At 40.6% G+C, this 22,364-nt stretch overlaps 1 protein-coding gene and 1 long non-coding RNA gene across 2 annotated transcripts; one reads left to right on the top strand and one right to left on the bottom strand.

Annotated features, from left to right (window-relative positions):
* Positions 1-643: 643 nt before the first annotated feature.
* On the top strand, positions 644-19,947 carry BVES (blood vessel epicardial substance). Its single transcript, XM_053381555.1, has 9 exons — positions 644-889; positions 2,400-2,448; positions 4,469-4,702; positions 5,700-5,824; positions 12,041-12,228; positions 12,903-13,011; positions 16,445-16,612; positions 18,180-18,321; positions 19,333-19,947. Exons 3-9 carry the CDS (start codon positions 4,480-4,482, stop codon positions 19,437-19,439), a joined length of 1,062 nt encoding a protein of 353 aa, XP_053237530.1. The 5' UTR covers positions 644-889; positions 2,400-2,448; positions 4,469-4,479; the 3' UTR covers positions 19,440-19,947.
* Positions 19,518-22,331, bottom strand: LOC128410387 (uncharacterized). The gene is made up of 2 exons (XR_008329481.1): positions 22,210-22,331; positions 19,518-19,820 (listed from the first exon to the last, which is right to left on the bottom strand). It is a non-coding gene; the product is annotated as an uncharacterized LOC128410387 (long non-coding RNA).
* Positions 22,332-22,364: the final 33 nt, after the last annotated feature.

The raw sequence follows: 22,364 nt of genomic DNA, 5'->3' as shown, positions 1-22,364 counted from the left end.
CCTGGCTACTCCCAGGGGCCCATCTTCCTCAGTGTGGCCTGCACTCATTGGCAGTGGCTAGTCTTGGTTTCAGGACAGGTGTGTCTCCTAGCCTTACCTGCAGGTGCTAGGGATGGAATCTGGGACCTTTTGGAGCTACAGCCTTTCCACTTTCCTCATCGCATCCAAATCCTGCTCCCTTATCTGGGAATTGGGAGTAGGACATCTAGTCGGAGAATACGGATACCTGGTAAATGTGGGACTCACCTCGTTCTTTAATTCGTAGCTCCTCCCTCACCTGAGAAATTAACAGGCTATTTCACACCTGTCGGGCTACTCGGGTGGCCGTCGGTTCCTGAACCAAAGCACAGCAGCCTAGTACCCTCTGCAATAGAAGCATTAATTAAACCTTGCTTTATTTGATTGGTCTTTTGGGGAGGAGGAGGAGGAACTGGGACCTAATATATTCTCTGCTACTCAGTGCGGAAAAGAAACACTCAACCCATGTTCAGAGGCACTCCGAATCTCGTTTTAAACGCTTCCCGACGGCGGGAGCCACAGGGCAGTTTGCATCTGCCTGAGTCCTCGCCGTCCAACAGCCGGCGAAGGGACGGAAGGGCCCGCCTGCCCGGGGCTGTGCCTTCGCCTTCCCGGCGCTTGCGCGCTGCGTCCGCCGCCGCCGCCGCCGCGGCTCTCGAGAGGTCGCAGCAGGCGGCGTGCGAAGGGAGAGCTGGCGCCGCCCGCAACTTGGTGGCGGCTGCTGCCCGCTGCCTATTTTAGTCAAAACCTCCGCCCCGGGGGCTCGCGCGTGCTTCGCCTCGACTCCTTCAGCAAGAGAGGGCGCCCTCGGAGGAGCTGCCGCTGGAGGAGACCCACGGCGGGACGGAGGCGCCTCAGAAGCGAGCGGCAGGTAAGGCTGCAGCCCCGACGGGAGAAGTTGGGTGAGGCGGCGGCGGCAAGCGCGCGAAACGGGAGGCGGGACGCTGCAGTTACTGTTACTCGCAAGTCCGCCGACTAACCAGCTGCGGATGCGGGAGAGGCTCCCGCGAGGGGTTTTCTCGGCAGCCTGGTGGCCCTTCGGGCTCGCCTCCCCTTGCTCAGGAGAAAGTTTCCCCGGGAGTCGGGCGCCCCTCTCGAGCGCAAGCAAACCCCCTTCGAAGAACGGCAGGAATTCCAGGCCGAGTTTGTGGAGGGGCGGCAGAAATTCACTTTGCGCCTGCTCAGAGACGCAGCTGAATCCGTTTCCCGCGCTTCCTCAGTAGAGCGCAAGGCGCATAGCAGTCCCTTCTTTCCCAGACCTGGGTCAGCTTAGCAAGGTCACCTACCTGCCTAGTCTGTGCCATAGAGACATAGTAACTTAATGGAATTGGAGTGTTGGAAGGGACCCCAAGTGTCATCTAGTCCAACCCCCTGCAATGCAGGAATCTTTTGCCCAATGTGAGGCTGGAACCCACAACCCCAAGATTTTAAATGTCTCATGCTCTACTGACTGAGCTATCCCAGGGTCAATTTCATACGCTGCCAGAGGTGAGCTCAAAGTGTGACAAGTGCAAAATAATATTTTGGTTCCCTCAATACGTACTCAGTCATCCCTCTCTCTCTCTCTCTCTCTCTCTCTCTCTCTCTCTCTCACACACACACACACACACACACACACACTCTCTGCTGCAGTTTAAGAGTTGGAGTGTAGAGCCCCTTGCTTCCTTTCCTTGAGAGAGGCAGTCTTCACATGCTTAATTGTTCCTGCTTATTACTCCTGCAGCACCTTCTTGAATGAGTCCTGATGCTTGAAATTCAGGGGAAGCCCTAAGCTTTTCTGAGGCCTGGCTCCATTTAAGCTGAGCACCTGTTGTTTTCTCCAGCCAGGGCCTTCCTGCTTTCTGGTCCGCTTGTGTGCAAAGCTCTGTCACAGCCTGGAATGTCAAGGGACATTTCAGTGGAGACACCCCCAAGTGGTGGTCTGCTTATCTCTTTACAGCGGTCCTTTGTGAGGAGAGCCTGCTGTAATTTGGCAGTCAGGCTATATGGGCTTATCTGCCACCCGTTTCCTTGGATGCCTTCAGTCGCTTACTGAGGAGACGACTCCTGCTGTCGCTCCTTGCTTTGCTCCTTTTCATTTCAAATATATTCTTTAATAAGTATCTGCTCACAGGTATATGAAAGGTGGTGTACTTTATATTTGAAGTCCAGCAAATATAGGATGCAAAATAAATGCAAACTGAATTAATTTATACAAATAGATGCAGTCATGATCTGCTTGAAATAACCCTGCCAAATGTTTATTGTTATGATTTACAAGAGCATACTGCAAAACTGCATTAACAATAATATGTGTTTTCATTTTGAGTCAAGAGTTTGGCTACTGTCTTTTTTTTTTTAAAGAATAAGTGGAATTAATGCATTACTTTGTCTGATTACAGGTCACCAGCTATTTATAAGGACACTTGTTCTGAAGCAGCACAAAGCCAGGTGATTCAGAAAACACAGTGGTATCCCATGGGGAATTTTCCCAACAGTTTATCTGTGATGCTGTGCAGGGATCAGTATTGCACGATACCAAAAGTTCAGAGTTTATCTCTTTCCCACTCCTTCCCACTTCACACAGTTGCCCTCCATGAGTTGGAGGGCAAAGCAGAGTGGAGCTTGTGTGTAGGCTTTTCATGCTTGCAGTGTGCCCGGATAGAGCTTAGGATTTTTGTGTGTGTGTGGTGTGTTATATATAGCTTGCCTTTTCTCAGTGACTTGTGCTAGTGTGCAAAAATACCCTACTACTTGCAGCCCAAGCCTAGGCATGAAATTCAGTGGGATTTATTCTCTAGTAAGCACTGCAACCTTAAAGGTGTATTTCATCCTGTACTGAGCAATTTGTGTCATGTGTAAATGTTTATATGCATAAATAATCCTAATAAATTAATAGCAATAAATAAATAAGAATAAAATATTAGTGCAGGATAAAATGCAGGTGAGAATAAGATTTTACATTCTAGCCCATGCCAGGTTTTACAGTAACATTGAAGGTAAAGAAGTTTGGATTCTGATATGCTTATAATGTTGAAAGCTTTTTCAATGTCTTGTTGAACGCCTGTGCTTTTAAAATTCAAAATCTAATGTGGGCCTGACTTTCAACAAATTAATTTTGATGTGCTTTCTTGCATAGTTAACCGCCACCCCACCTTTGTGCTTGCATGGTAATTTTACATATAGTTCTTGCAACTTAAAATGTTAGAATATGCAGAACTTTCAGGTTTAACCCACAGAATAAGAGCACAAGAAGAATGTATATTTAAAGAAGAGTAAAAAATATTTATTGAATATATGGGAAATAATTGTACACAGCTGAAAACACTGGCAGCATTAAGATAAATTCAACAGAGCAAACAATATTTGATTGATGTGAAAGTGGAAAATTGATTTGAATGGTTATTGTAAAATATGCAAGAAAGTATGATATGTAATATGAACCATGGAAGGAGAAGAAGGGAAGTCATTGGATATTTTAAAGTTTGTAAAATGTTTAATTTGAAATGTAGGAAAATGAAAACTCAATTCAAATTATTTAAAAAAGGAAATATGACTTAAGGTAAAAAATATTCCACCCTGTAAGTTGTTACATTTGTGTTCTTTTCCTTCACTGTCTTGTATGTGTTGGTGGTATTTTGACATTATTATTACCAGGCAATAAAAAGTACTTGGCTCAAGTTGAAAAGCATGAATACAAACCAGAAAAAATAATTAAAACTGAATAGGAACTGCCAAGAAAGCTACTGTTAAAACTAAACAGTGCAGAGAAGCAAACAGTTATGCCCCTGTTAAGAAGTTTTCAACTTCAATACTAGGGGCTGGTTGTGTATCTAATTAAGAAGTGCCCCTTGCTTGATGCCCATGCATGGACAGTTCTGCTCCGTGGTCAGATGCATTATCTGCCCTTCTGTCGTGTTTGGAGATAAAGTAAACCTGTTTCTGCTGCACTTAAAATTGGCTGTCAGAAAAATTGTGCAGCCTTTTGCCTCTCAAGCGTTGTAAAGTGCTATATTTAGTAGAACTATTTAATGTCGCTGCCACATGACAGTTTGATAGGTGTGGGATAGATAAGGGAGACTCACTTTATTTTTAAGCATCCCATGCCAATACTGATCTAAAGCATAGAAGCCACCTTTGGCATACACTTCATGCATGCAGAAAGCTGATACTTTGCCGTGGATAGCAAAACAGTTTGGAGCAGCTTGGATACATATGTTGTCTTTTGTTCTTATTTAAAAATAGAGTGATAGTGACACACACACCCACATACACACACACACAAAAAAAAAAACTTTTCAGAATGTTAAATATAAGAGTTTTTAACATCTGTGAATATGGTCTCCAGTACTTTTGTATCTGTTGAAAAAGACATTGATTCAAGCTGCAAGTGTGAAACTATGTGTTGTATTTTCCAATTCTTATTTTTATGTTTTGTTGTTGTTGTTGTTTTAAAAAAACATTTTAACAGGCAACTTCAAGATGAATCCTACAGAAGCAAATTCAATCATGGTGACCCCTTTGAGTTTCAACCCAGATGTCAACAATCCCATCTCTATGCCTTTGAATGAAACTCTTTGTGAAAACTGGAGAGAGATTCACCATCTCGTGTTTCATTTGGCCAATATTTGTTTTGCTGTTGGATTGGTTATTCCAACCACTTTTCATCTTCATATGATTGTCCTACGAGCCATGGTAATAATAGGTAGGACAAACAAATATTTAGGAATATGCAAAAGCTTTTATATGCCAAATAGATTTTCTTCTTATTGCATACTAGTACCCGCTCCCCTTCTTCCATACCACAACACAAACTGTTTTTGAAATACAAAAGTAATTTGCGGTTCAGAACAGGATTCTACAGTTTAGTATGGCATGGAAGAGTTAAAGCCAGAAGAGGTAACTCTGGCTCATACACGACTGCTCTGTTGTCATAGTGAGGGAGCATTGATTTAGAGTGTATCTGATCTATTGGGTGTCCCCACTAGTAAGGTTACACTTGGCCTCATCAGTGGTGGCACCCAGCTTGTAGAATGCTCTCTGACAGGTTCAGGAAACACTAACACTATTGTCATTTTACATAGCTTTTAGTAATTATGTGTTTTTGTGTATATGACTTAATTGAATTCCTAATACTGCTATACTGATTGCATTAATGCATCTTTTTTTTAATTCTCTGTCTTAAATTAATGTTTTTAGTTGTCTCTGATATTGTAGTATTTTTTGTAAACTACTTTAGATATTATGTTAATAGAAAGGTGGCCTGTACATACAAACAGCTGTATGGTTCCAGTATACCTCCAGTGTACTTAGTGACACACATACATGTAAACGGCATGCACAGCGACCTTCTGCCAGCCATTATGTTTTCTGGGATTTTTTTTTAGTGTGAAGAGCTTTGCTTATTGTCCACACATGCTTATGACTGTGGCACACATTATATTGTAGTTGCAGTGGAATGCATTTGCATTCATTGCCTACGAAGGGCCAGTGTATGACTTGCAGCTTAATTGCCCTAAGGAGGAGCATTATTATTAATAATAATATTATTTGGAAGTAAACTAAACAGAATATTTTTATTCTTGGAATACATAACTGAGGAGGCTGGGAAAAACCAGTTGCAGTATTCTGTTGGAATCATAGTTCTTTGGACATGTGTGTGTGTGTATACATAGTCATTTGACACACTTTGTTTTTGGCAGGATGTACACTATTCATCATCTGGGCAACACTATTCCGTTGTGCTGTGGATATAATGATCTGGAATACAACATTCCTTGTTATCAACCTTTTGCATTTTATATACTTGCTATATAAGAGAAGACCGGTATGTACATCAACACTAAACTATTGATAAAATGTCTAAGGTGCTACTTTAAAAGGACGATTCTCTTCCATCTTGATTCTAATAAGTCTATACTGGGCTTGTTGACTAACTTGAATACATGAATTATCATTTATATAACTCTCAAGAGCTTTGCTTTCAAGTATTTGTTTTAAACATAAAAATCCTTCGTACAGAGGCCTTTAATTCTTTATGAATTCCTATTTTTTTTAATTTATTTTTTAGTATACAGCCACCAAATTTCCATTTGTGCAACCTGCCATCTTGGTTCAACTTGAATCCAATGTGCACATTATGGTGGTGGTGGTTGTTTTTCAGTTTTCAGGACACTTGATTCTTTATGATGTAGGGCATCTGGCTCATTATGACTAGGGACAAGTCTTTGAGTATTTCCTCCACTCATCTGTTAAACCAGTTACCTCGGCAGGAAAAATAGATTGGTTTAAACCAAAGTTTGTGCTGGTGACCAGTAATCACTGAACTGTATGATCTTTTTGTTGTATCAAATATTAATTTTTTTTCTGCGTAATACTGTAACCAGTTTTACAAGATACGATTGAAAGGCATCAATCAAGCAATAAGCAGGAAAATTCCTTGTACATGATTAAGGCTATGAACATTTCTTTGAGAGTAAGCCCTGTTGGAAGATACAATGCTGCAAGTCATTCAAAGTTATCTTGAGCCATCAACAAATAATTTCTTTCTTTATAGTACAGTGCAAAATTTCAGTTACTATAGATCAGTGACTTACAGTTAATTCTATAAAAGGGGATGGGTGTGCCTTGTTTCCTCAGCTATTTTGTTTTCGAGGGCAACTGTGCATCTTTCAGTGCCTTCAGCCCCTACTGAAGCTGTTCTCCAGCCTCTTAAGATTTTTAAAATTGATTCTGTGTTGTTCAGTATTGACTTTCCCTTTAAGTGTTGCACCTGCGCTGATGTTTTGCTGCTTTGTCATGTATGAAACTAAAAAGCTGGTTTGGCCCTCTCTTGCTATCTATGCCACATGTAAAAATGAATGTCTAATGCAGGCTTTACATTTTTCATACAGCTCCTTTTAACTGTAGCCTATTTCTTTCTTAAGAACATGCTGGTTCAGAGCTCCCCGCCCCCCAACTAAAAATCTGAGACATTTTAGCCTTTTGTCATAGGGAAAGTGCTCCAGCTCCCTGCCTCCTTTGGCACCATATGTTACAGTAATACATGTGTGGTTTTCTTTTCTGGGATTGTCTGAACAAAAGCAGATTGCTGGGTGGGAAGGGGCGTGCACACTGCAGATTATTGTCCCATTCCAAATTGTTCTTGTAAACCTGCTTGTGCTCCACTTGTTGGATCCTAAACACATGTTTGATTGAGCAGCCCACATCTGGAACATGAGGTGGGTGAAGGAACCATCTTGAATGATTTGGACTGGGAAAGTTTAAGCCCTTCCTTTCTCCATCATGTTGCGCATTGGTGAAGTTGCTTTAATAAAAAAAAAGGAAAAGGAGTTTGCTTTTGGGGAGGGCAGAGGGAGGGAGAAAGGTTATCCCATGTTTTCATGGAATGAAATTTTATAGGGTTTTGTTCCATGTTGCATTTACTGTGATTGTTTGAAATTGGTATATTTGGAGCATAGAATCATGGAATTGTAGAGTTGGAAGGGATCCCGAGGGTCTAACCCGCTGCAATACAGAAATCTCAACTAAAGCATCCCTGACAGACAGCCATCCAACCAACCTCTGCTTAAAAAAAACCTTCAAGGAGAGTCCACCGCCTTTTGAGGGAATCCTTTCCACTGTCAAACAACACTTACTTTCACAAAGTTCTTCCTAGTGTTTAGTCGGAATCTCCTTCCTTATAACTTGAGTCCATTTGTTTGGATCCTACCCTCTGGAGCAGGAGAAAGCAAGCTTGATCCATCCTCCATGTGACAGCCCTTTAGCTATTTGAAGGTAGCTATCATATCTCCTATCAGTGTTCTCGTATCCAGGCTAAACATAGCCAATTTCCTCAACTGTTCCTGGTCATCTTGGTCACCCTCCACTGCACACATTCCAGCATATCAATATCCTTCTTAAATTGTGGCACTCAGAACTGGACTCAGTACTCCAGATGTGGTCTGACAAAGGCACAATAGAGTGAGGCTATTACTTCCCTTGGTTAGGGTACTGTACTTCTGTTGATGCAGCCTAGAATAGCATTTTTTTTGCTGCTGCATCACACTGTTGACTCATGTTAAGTTTGTGGTCTGCTAAGACCCTAGAACCTTTTCACATGTAAAGGTAAAGGGACCCTTGACCATTAGGTCCAGTCGCAGAAGACTCTGGGGTTGTGTGCTCATCTCACTCTATAGGCCGAGGGAGCCGGCATTTGTCTGCAGACAGCTTCCGAGTCATGTGGCCAGCATGGCTAAGCCGCTTCTGGTGAACCAGAGCAGTGCACGGAAACGCCGTTTACCTTCCCGCCGGAGCGGTATCTATTTATCTACTTGCACTTTGATGTGCTTTCGAACTGCTAGGTTGGCAGGAGCTCACGTTGCGGGCATTCGAACTGCTGACCTTCTGGTCGGCAAGCCCTAGGCTCTGTGGTTTAACCCACAGCGCCACCCGTTTTCATATGTACTACTGTCTAATTCAGGTGTCCCCTATCTGGTTATTGCTGCCTATATATCCCTATTAAAATTCATCTTCTGTGGCATCAGCTACCCCTCCCAGTTTGGTGTCATCTGCAAATTTGATGAGCCCCTCCTCAAGTCTGTTATCCAAGTGGTTTATAAAGGCATAGAACAACAATGGGCCCAGGACAGAATCCAGTGGCACCCCACTTGTAACTTTTTTCCAGAATGATGAACTATTAGTTCCTTTGGGCACTCTTTGGGTTCAGCCAGCCAACCAGCTACAAATCCATCTAACAGTTCCTTTATCTACAATAATATCTTACTGAAATCAAGATACACTATGTCCACATCTTTCCCCTGATCCACCAAACTTGTAACGAGAGAGAGAGATTCATCTGGCATGACTTGTTTTTGAGAAACCCATGCTGGATCTTAGTAATCACAGCATCCTTTCCCAAGGGCTCGCAGACCGACCATTTATAATTATCTGTTCTAGGACCTTTTCTGGTATTAGTGTCAAGTTGACTGGTTGGTAGTTACCTGGGTCTTCTTCCCCCCACTTTTGTTTTGAAGATAGGGAACAACATTTGCCTGCCTGCAGTCTGCAGGAACCTCCCCTGTTCTCCAAGAATTCTCAAAGATTATAGACAGAGGCTCTGACACTACATCTGCAAGCTTCTTTAGTTCCCTTGGGTACAGCTCACCAGGCCCTGGAGATTTGAATTCATTTAAAGTAGCTAGGTGTTCCTTTACCACCTCTTTTCCTATCTTGAGCTGCAGCTCCCTCCTTGAAATGTTGGCACGAAATATTGAAGCCACTTCTCAAAAGACTGAAGTGACTGTGATTGCTTGCCTGTTTTAGACAGTGGATTTGCTTTCTGGCTATCAATATTCTTCCTGTCTGTCTTGCTGTGTGTGTGTGTATAACTCAATAGCTCATCTGCTTTCCAACATCCTTCACAGTTTGGTTATTCATGATGAATATAAAACCCACATCAAAATTGAAATATTAAGAGTGTTTCATTTAATCCAGTTAGATTTGATTTAATATATAAATAAAAAATGAAAACAGCACAGCAAGCTAGATGACTCATTCTTACAGTCATTGTACAAAAACTTAAAATGTTTCAGGCTTTTCTCTTCCCTCCTAAGCTGAATATGTCATCAGCAGAACACCAATGCAACTGAAAGCTTTGGCATGGGAAAACAGGAACTTGATGTGCAGTTTATTAGAAGCCTTTAAAAGGCAGCCTTTAATGTTGAGTAGGGATGGTCAAATCTGTCGCTTTTGTTTCTCATTTTCCTAATACTCAGTTCTCAACATTTCCTTGCCAGTATGCATATTTTTAAAAAAATTCACCAGCATTTTAGTGTTAATTTCTCCTAATACACACATTTATATGCTATTTTGCACAATTTTTGCAGTGCTATCTCTCCATATATATGCACACTTAGCTTTAATTTATGCATTTTTACTTGGCTGAAGAATTGCATAGCAAAATTAAGAGAAATTCAAATTTCAAAGGATGGTTGTGTTTTGATTCAGATATTGTTTGAAAAGTGCAAGTTACATAGGTTTTATTTCCTGCTAATAAAGTCATTCTAGTTCTGCGATACATTGCATATGGGCACAGTTTATATGGAGATCCACATGATATTTGCTGCTGTACTGCTGAATAATTTTCATCTAGAGTAGTCCTCTCACACTGCACTTTCTACAGCTGTTCTGTAGCATCTGTTCACTGTGGCATGAGTGAACAGTATGAAAATGAAGCATGAAATAACACTTTGACCTAAATGAACTGAAAGGATAAGGGAGAAAATCCTGTATGTGGTTTTTACTTGGCAAAAAATTGAGAACGCAGAACAGCTTGCAAGACTCCTAGCATCTTTATGACAAATGAATACTCACATTTCTCTTTAAACCCAAGGGCAAAGCTCTTTTCCCCACAGAGCACACACCTCTTTTTCCTTTCTTATTTATTAGCAAGAAATAATCTAAACTACAGACAAACTCTCTTTCCTTGAATTATGCCTCTGTAATGCCTCCGATACTTATTTGTCTAGTGCTGAAGCCTTTCCTGTTTTTGCTCTTCATGACACCCACTTTCTCCTCTCTTTGCAAACCAATTTGGTCTCTGCTCAATCTGCTAATGTTTTTAGATACGGTTGGACACTGTGTCCTGGGTAGTAACTCTATTGATTCAGGAGCACAGCTAGATATGAGCCAGTTTTTTTCTCACCCTGTTTCCTGTTTTGGTGCATAAATGAGTGTAGAATGTTAGACACTGTTTTCTCTTTCCTACAGCATCTTATAATGGACTGGCTTTTGCAAGCCTTTAGAGTTGTTTTCAGGGCTCTCTGGCCATCTTCCGCATCTTAGCAAAGAACCAAAATACCGTATTTTTCGCTCTATAACACGCACCCGACCATAACACGCACATAGTTTTTAGAGGAGGAAAATCCGTAGGCATGCCACCCGTAGGCATTCCCTCCATAACACGCACAGGCATTTCCCCTTACTTTCTAGGAGGAAAAAAGTGAGTGTTATGGTGCAAAAAATACGGTAATTATATTAGTACTTTGCTGTTGAGCATTACCTGTAGAGTGCTCAAAGTGCTTCACATAACTTGCTTTTCTCACTCTAGCCCTGTGACTTTTTTTTACCCCCTTATTGCAGTTGGGAGTGTGTGGAGATATAAGGAGACATGTTGAAGGTCACCTAGCTATTTCACAGCCAAATTGAGATTTGACCTGAATGCATCCTGATTTGTAGGTCAGTCTCTTCGGCTATAAACATCTAGATGGAAGCAAGTTTCATTGAACTCAGATGCAGGTCCCATTGAGGAAACGTTTAGAGGACTGTACTCTTAGTCACTGTGCTCCACCAGCTCTATGCTACAACAGGTAGAGAAATAACTGGGAAAATAAGGAAAGATCTGATTACCTATTTTATTAGAATATAATTCTATTGCCATTTATATCTGTATTGCTGCATTGGTTACATCTGCTTGTAGCCATGAGTGTGATACCACTTTCTGGGTCATGTGGCCAGCAGGACTAAACCACATCTGGCACAACAGAGCACTGTGATGAAAGCCAGAGCACACGGAAATGCCGTTTACCTTCCTGCCGCAGCGGTACCTATTTATCTACTTGCACTGGTGTGCTTTTGAACTCCTCTGTTGGCAGAAGCTGGGACAAAGCAATGGGAGCTTACCTATCACGTGGATTCAAACTGCTGACCTTCCAATCAGCAAGCCCAAGAGGCTCCGTGGTTTAGACCACAGTGCCTCCTGTGCCCTTTGAAACATTTTAAACTGTATAGGCACTTCCTAGCTTAAATGTAGGCTGGAAGAAACTGGTATTTCCACACACAGAAAAATACAATGCAACTTCTAACTCTGATATTATTATTTAAATTTCTATGGTAAAAGTACATCTGTTTATATGTATAACTATAGTGTTAGATGTATCCCATTTGTCAGTTTCTTTGATGCTACATTGGAATAAAGTTGTCACTGGTTTGTATGTTTATGTGTTTTGGGTAAAAAGTATATTTTAGAATCAATGCTGAGAAATACTTACTTTTTGTGTTATAGATAAAGATAGACAAGGAGCTCAACAGTCTGTATAAGAGAATGTTTGAACCACTCCATGTGCCTCCAGAGTTGTTCCAAAGACTGACAGGACAATTCTGCAACATCCAGACACTAAAAACAGGTCAAGCGTATGCTGCAGAGGACAAAACATCAGTGGATGATCGATTAAGCATCCTGTTAAAAGGAAAGTACGTGCTTGAAAAAGTTTGAACCAGGAGTAGTCCTTTTCATGGCATAATTGAAGTGTGGAAAAGTGGAAATGAAAATTGAAAGGGACTGCAATATACAATAACTTGTGTCCTCTTTTATACATAACATTAGTTTTGAATAATTTGAATGTATGCAGTAGCAATTCAATGCTGCTTTCCTCCATTGCTTTAAGATACTGCTTTGAGGTAGCAGTAACCTTTACTGATCTCTACAGTGCTTGAGCCAATTGCTTCTTGGCATCTTTTTTGGTGTCAGTGAGCTGTAGCACTCTCTCATGCCACCGTGATTCCTAAGTTGTTGATTCACTTTGTTTAACTATACCTTAGTGTTAAATCAGAGTTCTACCCACACAACACATTTAAAGCAATATTATACCACTTTAACAATCATGGGGAATGTTATTTGTTAAGGGTGTTGCTCTGTGACCGTTAATGAAATAGAGTTCCCATAATTCTCCATGTCTAGTTTGTTTCTCCCCCCCTTCATGATATGCAAGTCTACCTTCTGAAGTGAGAAGCCTTCTATATTCAAAAACATATCTGTTTTTGAACCCCAACTTTCCAGGGTTCTAAACACATTAAATTATTGTATGAATTGAATTGAATTGTTGTGCCTCTGGTATTTTCATATGTTTTTCATTTTTTATCATCAGAATGAAGGTCTCCTATCGAGGGCATTTTCTGCATAATATTTACCCCTGTGCCTTTATAGATTCTCCTGAATTTCGATCAACTCAGATGCATCGAGGTGAGAAGTTCCAGGTATGGAACTGTTCTGTTGGGTGTGAATGTAATTCTTGATGAAAAAAACATGTGGTGCTATAGAGTTAACCTTTTCATATGGCCTTTTCAGATGTTAATGTTGGAGAATATAATCGTTATCATTCTAGATGCAAAAGTGGCAGTGTTGTGTTGCTTGTTGAGAGCTGTAAAATTATATAGTTTCTCTCTTTGGATTCTAAAGGTTTAACGCAAGTACCATAATAAATATTGGATAAAATATTCATATGAATCTGTTGTGGGACTAAGAAAACATAGAACTGTAGCGTTGGAAGGGACCCTGCAGGAATGCACAGCTGTCCCATATGGGGATTGAACCTGCAACCTTGGTGTTACAAGTACCACATTCTCGCCAAGTGAGCTATCCAGGATTATGCCTAATGTTAATCTGAACACTAATCTACTTCAAAAGAAGCACTGAAGATAAATAAGGGCAGCAATAGTACTTCCATATTCTAAAATGATTTTGAACTCCAAGGCCCCTGTTTTTTTTAATAAAAAGATGACAATTGTAAATAAAAATTTCACTACCCCTCCCCCCTTTTCTTGCTGACCTTAAACTGTACTCAACACTAAAATGTCTCGTAACAAATGTAACTGATCTGTAGAAAAGACTGTATAACCTGAAAAAAGAGATGAGGCATGTACTTTTGTAAACCAAGGAAATCTCTCTCCCTCCCTCTCTCTCTCACACACACAATATACAGTGGTACCTCGGGTTAAGTACTTAACCTGAAACTTTTCTTAACCTGAAGCACCACTTTAGCTAATGGGGCCTCCAGCTGCTGCCGCGCAGCCGGAGCATGATTTCTGTTCTCATCCTGAAGCAAAGTTCTTAACCTGAAGCACTATTTCTGGGTTAGCGGAGTCTTCAACCTGAAGCGTATGTAACCTGAAGCATATGTAACCCGAGGTACCACTGTATATATATATATATGCTGACAATTGTCCATCTCCTAAGTAAAAGGGGAGGCCAGAGGAATAGTGGCTGCTCAATGGGAAAGGAAGCAGAGTAGGTATTGGCTTGAGAAGTAGGGACTTGATTCGATGGTAAGTAGATGTGGTAAAGATAGGAAACGAGGGAGGGGAGTTGAGAGAAAACCCTCCCACCTGTGGGTGTTGTATACTTTTGGTAGGAAGGCAGTATCTCAGAATGTGATATTTGGAGGCAAAGTCACTGTACATCTGGAAGTTAAGTTGTGAAGATACCTCAGTTTCCCCAAAGGTGGCTACTGTGAAGTGGGCAAGCTGAATTTCACGCATAAAATTGTACCAAGTGTTGGGAAATTCAAGCCCTTCTCATGAGAAACTGGCAGCAATCCCAGGCACCCGGCTTGATTCCCTGTTGACCTCCCTGGCTGCATTCCCCAGCAGGCGCAGGCAAGGTCTCGATCGGCGATTCTTCTCAAACACCCCCTCTTCCCCTGGCAGGGGAAAGAGATAGACAGAAGCATATTTACATGCTTTTATTTCTGTCTTTGCAGCGTTACAAAAAAACATGACTGCTCTCTCCAAACTCCAGCAGTGTTATAACAAACACTTCCTGTACTTCCTGTACAGCTCATATTACACTCTGAGGTAATTCCGGTGCTTCGCACTGTGAAATGACTGCCCCTCTGTTCCCACAGACAGTCCCAACATTCCCATCATGTTTACTCTTCAAGCTAGGACTTTGCAGCAGCATTGCTTCATTATCGTAACACCAAGCACCCAGTTTTGGGGCTGCAGATCTTTAGTGAGTTCTTGTTTTTAACTATGACTATGCAGTATCTACTTGACCTGACTAAGCCAGGACAGAGGGTTGATACAGTGTCTAAAACTGGTAATTGATGTAATATGTTCCAGTCAAGAACTGGGCATAAAGCCAAAACGAGGTAGCTGTCAGGATATATTCATCTCTGCACTGGAAGGAAGTTATGGGATTGTTGTTTAGTTGTTTAGTCGTGTCCGACTCTTTGTGACTCCATGGACCAGAGCACGCCAGTTATGGGATACTTAACACTATTCCTAATAGATTATTTTTGGTCATTGATTTGTTCTGAGCTGAGAGGAAGCCACCTAATTTTAAAGGAGTAGTTCTTTGCATCTCTCTTATTTAGATCAGGCTTTGCATTATTATTTTTTACACGAAATGAAAAATGTTCATTTTATGACTGACGGGCACACATTTCCAAATTTCTGTTTCTAAATATATGCAGGGATGGAAATTGTATTGTTGTAGCCCACCGGAAGATGCTTACTTGGCAGGTGGTATATGAATAGTTTAACTAAATATGTACACCCAAGTAAAAACTGGTTCATGCTCCTGGCATGCTTTTATATTGGGCATAGATCATTTTGCTTTAACATATTTTGGGAGACAGCACATTCATAATTCACTTCCCTGTCAGGATCACTGATCATTTCTTCCCTATGAGTCTGGGGTGGGCTTTGGCTTCGGGTCTTTCTTTCTTTCGTAGTACACTGGTGCCATCTGCTGGACGCATGTCAACCTTCGCAAACTAGCTACCTTTTGCTTTTACTGGATGGTGTATGTGTGAATCATCCCTTAGAACTGAGCTGCAATCCTACACACATGCATCTCAATCTCATCAGTAGGGTTCCATCAGACTTCTGCATTCATACTGGTTCAGTTGTATCATTTGTCGCACTATTGATAAACTGATGTTGTTCGTTCGTTTTTAAATTTGTCGGTGCTGTCTTTCTCTAAGCCATAAAGATGGTGTGCAACAGATCGAGAGAATTAAACATTGTAATGTTTTAATATTTTATTGTCGATTTCAAACAGCAGCACTAGTAAAAAAAGAGGTCAAAAAAGGTGATATTAATGTATTAGTTCATTTAATTTTTTTATTTTAATGTTTTCTCTTTTTTAACATTCTATATATTATTATTGTTGGTATATATCGAGAGTAAAAATAATAATTGGTTGCTATTTTTAAATATTGCATTAGTGCATATATTTTTGTTGTTGATGATATGACTACGACGGTAGAAGCAGCAAGACCACATACAACAGCAAAATTTTGGGCCTGCATATAGCGTGTTAATCTATGTTCCTTTATTCAAATTTGGCCTGTTTAATCCCAGACATTGGTGTCCATCTTTTTCATTCCTTTTATGCAATAGATTTGTTCACATGCTGCTTTTAATTAAATGGATTTGGAAGGCAACTTTCCAAAACGTCAGAAGAATTTTCCTTGCAAATTTCTGTGAAATTTTGGGAACCCATTGGCCATGATCTATCTATTAAGCACATTCTGTGTCAGACTGTGGATGTAGTGTTTGAAGGACAAACCACTATTGATACATTTTGTGTTAAGTCTCTTTCTGCTGAACATCCAAACTAAAATGCATTGTGGTCAGTGGCTCCCATTAAAGCAGTCCTAATTCTATGAATATACTTAATTTGCAGGTCTCCATTACTGCTGATGATAACTGCAAATTTTTATGCTGGTCCAGGGAGAGACTTACCTTTTTTCTGGAATCTGAACCATTCCTCTTTGAAATATTTAAGTACCTTATTGGAAAAGATATTACAAACAAGTTGTACTCATTAAATGATCCAACACTAAATGATAAGGTAAGGATTTCATCTCTGCTGTTGGAAACTGTGTAGCTGTTGTCCTCAATTCTTAAAAACGCATCTCCCCTTTCTATGCTACCTCTTTTTTTACATATTTGTTACATTTTGAATAATAGTATCATAGAATTGTAGAGTTGGAAAGGCCCCCAACCCCTTCAATGCAGTAATTTCAACTAGATCATTCACGACTGTCCTGAACTCTAGGCCCAAAGGAGGGCTTGTGGGAATGGTTGGGTGGAGTTTTGCTGAAGGAGGATGCCAAAAACATCAGAATGGCCAGTTCTAGTGCTTTATTAAGAAAAGTATAGACTTCTGGCAAAGCAGCCTGCCAGTTTGGGTTTATGGTTCAGAACAATGATGCTCATCCAACCCCTACTTAAAAACCTCCCATGAAGGAGAGCCCACCACCTTTCAAGGGAGTGAATCTTCCCTGTGACAGCCCTTTAAATATTTGAAGATGGCTATCATCTTCTCTTATCCAGGCTAAATGTGCCCAACTACCTCAACTTAAGACTTGGTTTCCAGACCTTTGATCATCTCGATCATCGTCCTCTGCATACATTCCAGCCCGTTAATATCCTCCTTAAATTGTGGTGCCCAGAGCTGGACACAGCACTCAAGGTGTGGTCTGACCAAGACAGAATAAAGCAAAACTATTACTTCCCTTGATCTAGACACTATAATTCTGTTGATGCAGCCTAGAGCAGTATTAGCTCTCTTTTTTTTGCTGTTGCATCACACTGTTGACTCTTGTTAAGCATGCAGTTTACTAAGAGCACAGTGATGACTGTCGTACCATTTTGAAGTGTCCGGGAAAACGGCATTTAGCATACAAATGTAGAAAGTAAGAATTCCACAAATAATTATCTCTAAAGGCCTCTTACTAGCAGAGCATCTCAAAAAATCATCTATCCAAACCATCCAATTCCTGCCCTCAGAGTGTGTGTGTGTGTGTGTGTGTGCGTGTGTGCGCGCGCACACACACACACACACACACAAAAACTATAAATACACTATAAATTGAGCCTGGGGGGGATCTACTTAAATGATCCCTGCTAATAGCTGATCCCAGTTCCCTGGAAAAGGTATGTATGGCCTATCACATATATGGCAAGCTCCAGTGATGTAGCAGAGTGTCAGACTTGGATCAGGAGGAAGCAATTTCAAATCCTTACAGAGCCATGGAGCTCATCAGGAGATCCTGGGATCATTCTCCAGTTCTTAGCCTAGCCCAGCTAATGGCACCAGGTGAAAATATTCCTCTTTAACCAGGCCTTTGGCTGATTGACATCTGATGCCCTTTTAAAATGTGTTGTGGAAGGGGGGTTTATTGTGTTGTCTTTATTGTGTATTTTGTTTTTTATATTGTGAACCACCCTGAGATCTATGGGTATAGGGTGGCATACAAACAATAATTGCTTTTGTGAGCAAAATTGGTGAGAATGGAAGAAATGTCTGCCATTCTGAGCTCCTTGGAGGAAGCAAGATTGGTACTGAAATGCAAATAAATATATGTTCAGGTTTATTAATGATGAATTTTTTGGTATAACTTGTTTCTCTACAGACATCCCAGAAAATAGATCGACAGCCCAGTTTGTGCTCACAACTTTCTGTGATGCAAATGAGAAACAGCATGGCTAGTTCAAGTGATGGCGAAGATGGCTTGCAACATTTTCTCCGTGGGACTTCCACTGCCTCAACCCTTCGTGAGTCATTAACCTACATTTCCAGCTAGTCAATCGCAAGTGTCATGAGGATGTGTTGTGGGGTGAAATACTTTAGCACAAGGGGAAATACCATTACACTCAGACATTAGTCTGTGGGTTCAGGCCATGATTTTTTTAAAAAAATTATGTTCTCACATTCATGCTCCTTGTGCAGTGCCTGCAATCAAGCAATGATTTTCATGTGTGAATGGGACATTGCAGTTCAGACTTCACAGGCTCATCATTCATATCTTGTATCTCATCTTGCCACAGTTTCTACATTCGGTCGCAAATTATCAAGTGCTATGCAGGTTTTACTTTATTTATTAAACTTCTATACCACCCTTTATCTGAGGATCACAGGGTGGTTTACAATATAGAAACACAAAAATACATAACATGCTAACTAATGAAAACAGTATCCCCCCCCAATGTAGTTTAAAGGGCCACGAATTGTAATATTTATTGCAAGCTTTGATGCTGTGCCCCATTGTGTTAGGTGCTGATCTGAGCAAGAACTACTGTTGCTTAGAGAGTACAGATTTTTTTATAATTGAATGAATAAAGTAACACTAGCTGCTATGGATTTCATAATTCTGCTTTTTTGCATTCAGCTTTACTTTCAAACTGAACTGATAATGCTTTGTTTTTGTATGCTTGCAGCCTTTTAAGGTATTCCGCCCCCCCCCCGAAATGTTCCTATTATATGCATTTTAGATTCCAAAAGACTGAGAAAGTGCTCACATCCTTAATAGTACTGCTCAAGATGGGGAGCAATACTGAAAATGAACTACAGATGGCACTGTTTTTTATTGTTTGCCTGGCTGGCACCAGTGTTCCCTCTAAACCAGCATGTTCAGATTTAAACCGAAACACTCAATTTCCTTGAAAGGACACATACCTTCTTACTTAGAATATGGGTGGTAGTGGTGGGAGGAGTGCTGGTTTTTGTTTCCTTTTTGAAGTGTAATAATTTATTTTTAAGTTATTTCCTTTTTTCACGGTTGTCAGGTCAGCCATCTCCTTGTCTAAGAACATCAGCAAAAATGAAACCAATTGAAGAAAGTGTGGAAGATGATGTCTTTCATCCCCCATCAGTCAAATCAACTAAAGTTTAGTAGTGATCTTGCTGAGCGGAATTTCAGTGAACTACTACAAGTGTGGCAGACACAGAAAACTTGCTAAACCACATAAGGTTATTTTTTGATTTTTTAAAATACATATGTATATTTGGCTACACACAGAGATGCCAGAAAAAAGACTGTGACTGAACCCCTTAACCATATTACCTGAAAAATAAATAATGCTGGTTTTAGTGGGACTTGAAGCCCCATTCTGGAGCTTTGTGTGATTAGAGGAGTAGAATGCCCTGTTTGAAGCAATAGTGTAGAAAGGTCTGTGCTTGTAATGGAACCGTCTGCACAGGAATGGCTTCTCCTTTGAAGTGAATGGGAAAATCCGCACAGCTTCGGTGGATTCTTGGACTGGAGCAAATGTGTCTGGAAATGGGGTTTTAAACAAGGTGTCAAACTTTGGTTTTCAGTTTATGTTCCAACAAATCAAATTGATTAATTTGCAAAGCTTTGCCATTAAAAACTGGTTTTAGGTTTGGCTTTTAAGCCAATCAATACACAGATAAGCTTGACACCTGAGCCTTCTTTTGACCTCACATTTTTGGGACTTGGAAGCGCAAGAATCGGCTGTTGCTGCTACACTTGCAGTGGTGCAGGCTCCTTCACCTGCCTAGGCCACCTGTTGAGTCAGTAGGGGGAAAGCAGTCATCTGGGCTGAGGCCACTCCCATCTTCACCAGCCCTGCCTAATAATAAGACTGAGCACAGTCAAAGCTGAAATATGTAATCAATCTATTGTGTTATGTGTCACAATCACACTGTATGTCTATTTGTAGGAGGGATACAGGAGTTCCTCCACATTCTCCTAGCTCCCATTTTGTGCTGATGTGCAGGTTTGGCACTCAGACATTTTGGCTCCCGAACGCTGCAAACCCGGAAGTGAGTGTTCTGGTTTGCGAACGTTCTTTGGAATCCAAATGTCAGACAGGGCTTCCGCAGCCAATCGGAAGCCATGCTTTGGAAGTCAAATGGACTTCTGGAACAGATTCTGTTTGACTTCCAAAGTATGAATGTATTCTTAATCATGGCACACGCTTTGTGAACTGGTACAAATAATATTGCAATCATAAAGATAACTTAATTGTAACCACCTTTTTTCCCTTTCAGCCATGTGTAATGTTTATGAATGGTTCTATAATGTGATGTCTATTATAACTGGACACAAAACCTGAAGTATTAGGAGTTCAAAATACTATTGCAACAAAATTGATTTGCGGTGTACTGTTGGGTAAATGCACCAGCATTTCATGTGGTAGGGCAGAGTCACAGTGCTTTAATTAGTCTCAAATCATTAAAATGAGTGGGCGTTTGCCATTGACCTCAGTGGGATGTTGGCCAGTGGTGGGGAATCTGTTCCCCTGCACATTGTTGTTGAACAACAATTCCCCATTATATAGCACATTTACCACACTAAGGCAAATTTGTTCTCCAATATCTGGAGGCCCACAAAGTTTTCTATCACTGCTGTAGGTTGTACTTCATTATGTGAATCAATGTTTGATATGTGCTTACGTTACACTCCTTTTCTAAGAATAGAATACATCCAATGTTGCTTTTTCATTGGGCTTTGCATAAACATAGAATTATTGGCAGTAATGGTAAATTGTAATCTGTGGCATAAATGCTGATGGAGAGAATAACACAATGCCTTTTTTATTTCGATTCCAGCTGCATCGGATATGTATTTATGGTAATACAGAGATTTCTTCATCCCAAATTAAACACTTCCATAGATTAAAACTGGAAAATTTAAGGATGTGCTTAACTACCAATGAAATAATGGAAGTATATAATTTTAGCTAATTTGTTGAATGTCATCTCTGTGGTTTTTCTAAGCTGGCTGTTGCAAACATTTGTTAATTGCAAGCATCATAATGAAAAGGCTACAAGAGTGGGATGTCATTAGCAGAAGTCTCTGGAAAGAGAACCTCATTTAAATAGCAAAGAACTCTTACATGGGAGGGGAGAAGTAGTTGTCATGGTGGGCAAACCACAGTCCTGCTGGACTTCTGCCAGCAGGAAATGAAGGAGTCCTCTCCCCTCCCCCTTGCTGGCATGTTTTTGGTTTTTTAAAAATCCATACCCATTAGTCCCAGTAGGAAGACAATAACCATACTAGCCCTAGGCAGGGCTGTCAAACTTTCAGCTCTATTTCAGAAATGGATCCAGAAAACAGCAGCGTTTTGCATCCAGCAGATCCCAAACTACCTCCAATCCTCCCTCATAACATTTTTTTTTTTTGCCTTTAGCTATTGGAACACAGGCAATGATTGAATAAGATTCCTTGGTCCCAGGGACCACCCACCCAGGGACTATAGGACTGCACCATACAGATATTTACTAGACTATATATACCTTACGTAACTGAAGATTTTGAGGGCTAGGAAGTGCAGCATTGAGATCTCTTCTCCAGTTTTTCAAAAAACCCCATGGTCATCAGGAGCTGGCTTAAGGATCTGTCTTATTCACACTTGTAGGTGTTTCCCTTTATGTAAAGTAGCTAGAATTGCACCTTTGCTGGATTGATCCTTCAGAGAAATACTGCTTTCCAGTATAGTTGTTATTGATGTTTTAAAAAATGAATATGACTGGACTAGACTATACAAGTTTATAGTGTGATGCAGCTATAATTCACTGCTATATTGATGCTGCACATATGGCACAATGTTACTAACTGGAATAAAGCTTTTTGAAAAGCGTATATGAGAGAGATTTAATTTTTCTGTACAATAATACAATAAATACATATTACATACCTGCATTTCTTTAGACCTCTTCTTTATCCGCCAGCTAATATGAAACACTAGCAGCATAGGGAATTTGTTCTGTCCTGTTGTAATGCACAACCACATTCTTAAGCATCCTCAACAGTATCCTTGACTTATTAATGACCTGATGCTGAGATTTGAAG

The sequence above is a fragment of the Podarcis raffonei genome, chromosome 3 (genome assembly GCF_027172205.1).
Source record: "Podarcis raffonei isolate rPodRaf1 chromosome 3, rPodRaf1.pri, whole genome shotgun sequence".
NCBI lineage: Eukaryota > Metazoa > Chordata > Lepidosauria > Squamata > Lacertidae > Podarcis > Podarcis raffonei.
The sequence above is the reverse complement of the archived record's forward strand: the minus strand, read 5'-3'. Positions and strand labels throughout refer to the sequence as shown.

What these genes read in the sequence shown, in the direction of transcription:
- BVES (XM_053381555.1), top strand. Translation starts at nt 4,480, where the DNA reads ATGAATCCTACAGAAGCAAATTCAATCATGGTGACCCCTTTGAGTTTC. An exon ending in ACGAGCCATGGTAATAATAG is followed by an intron (nt 4,703 to 5,699) that starts GTAGGACAAACA and finishes TGTTTTTGGCAG; the next exon opens with GATGTACACTATTCATCATC. An exon ending in ATCCAACACTAAATGATAAG is followed by an intron (nt 16,613 to 18,179) that starts GTAAGGATTTCA and finishes GTTTCTCTACAG; the next exon opens with ACATCCCAGAAAATAGATCG.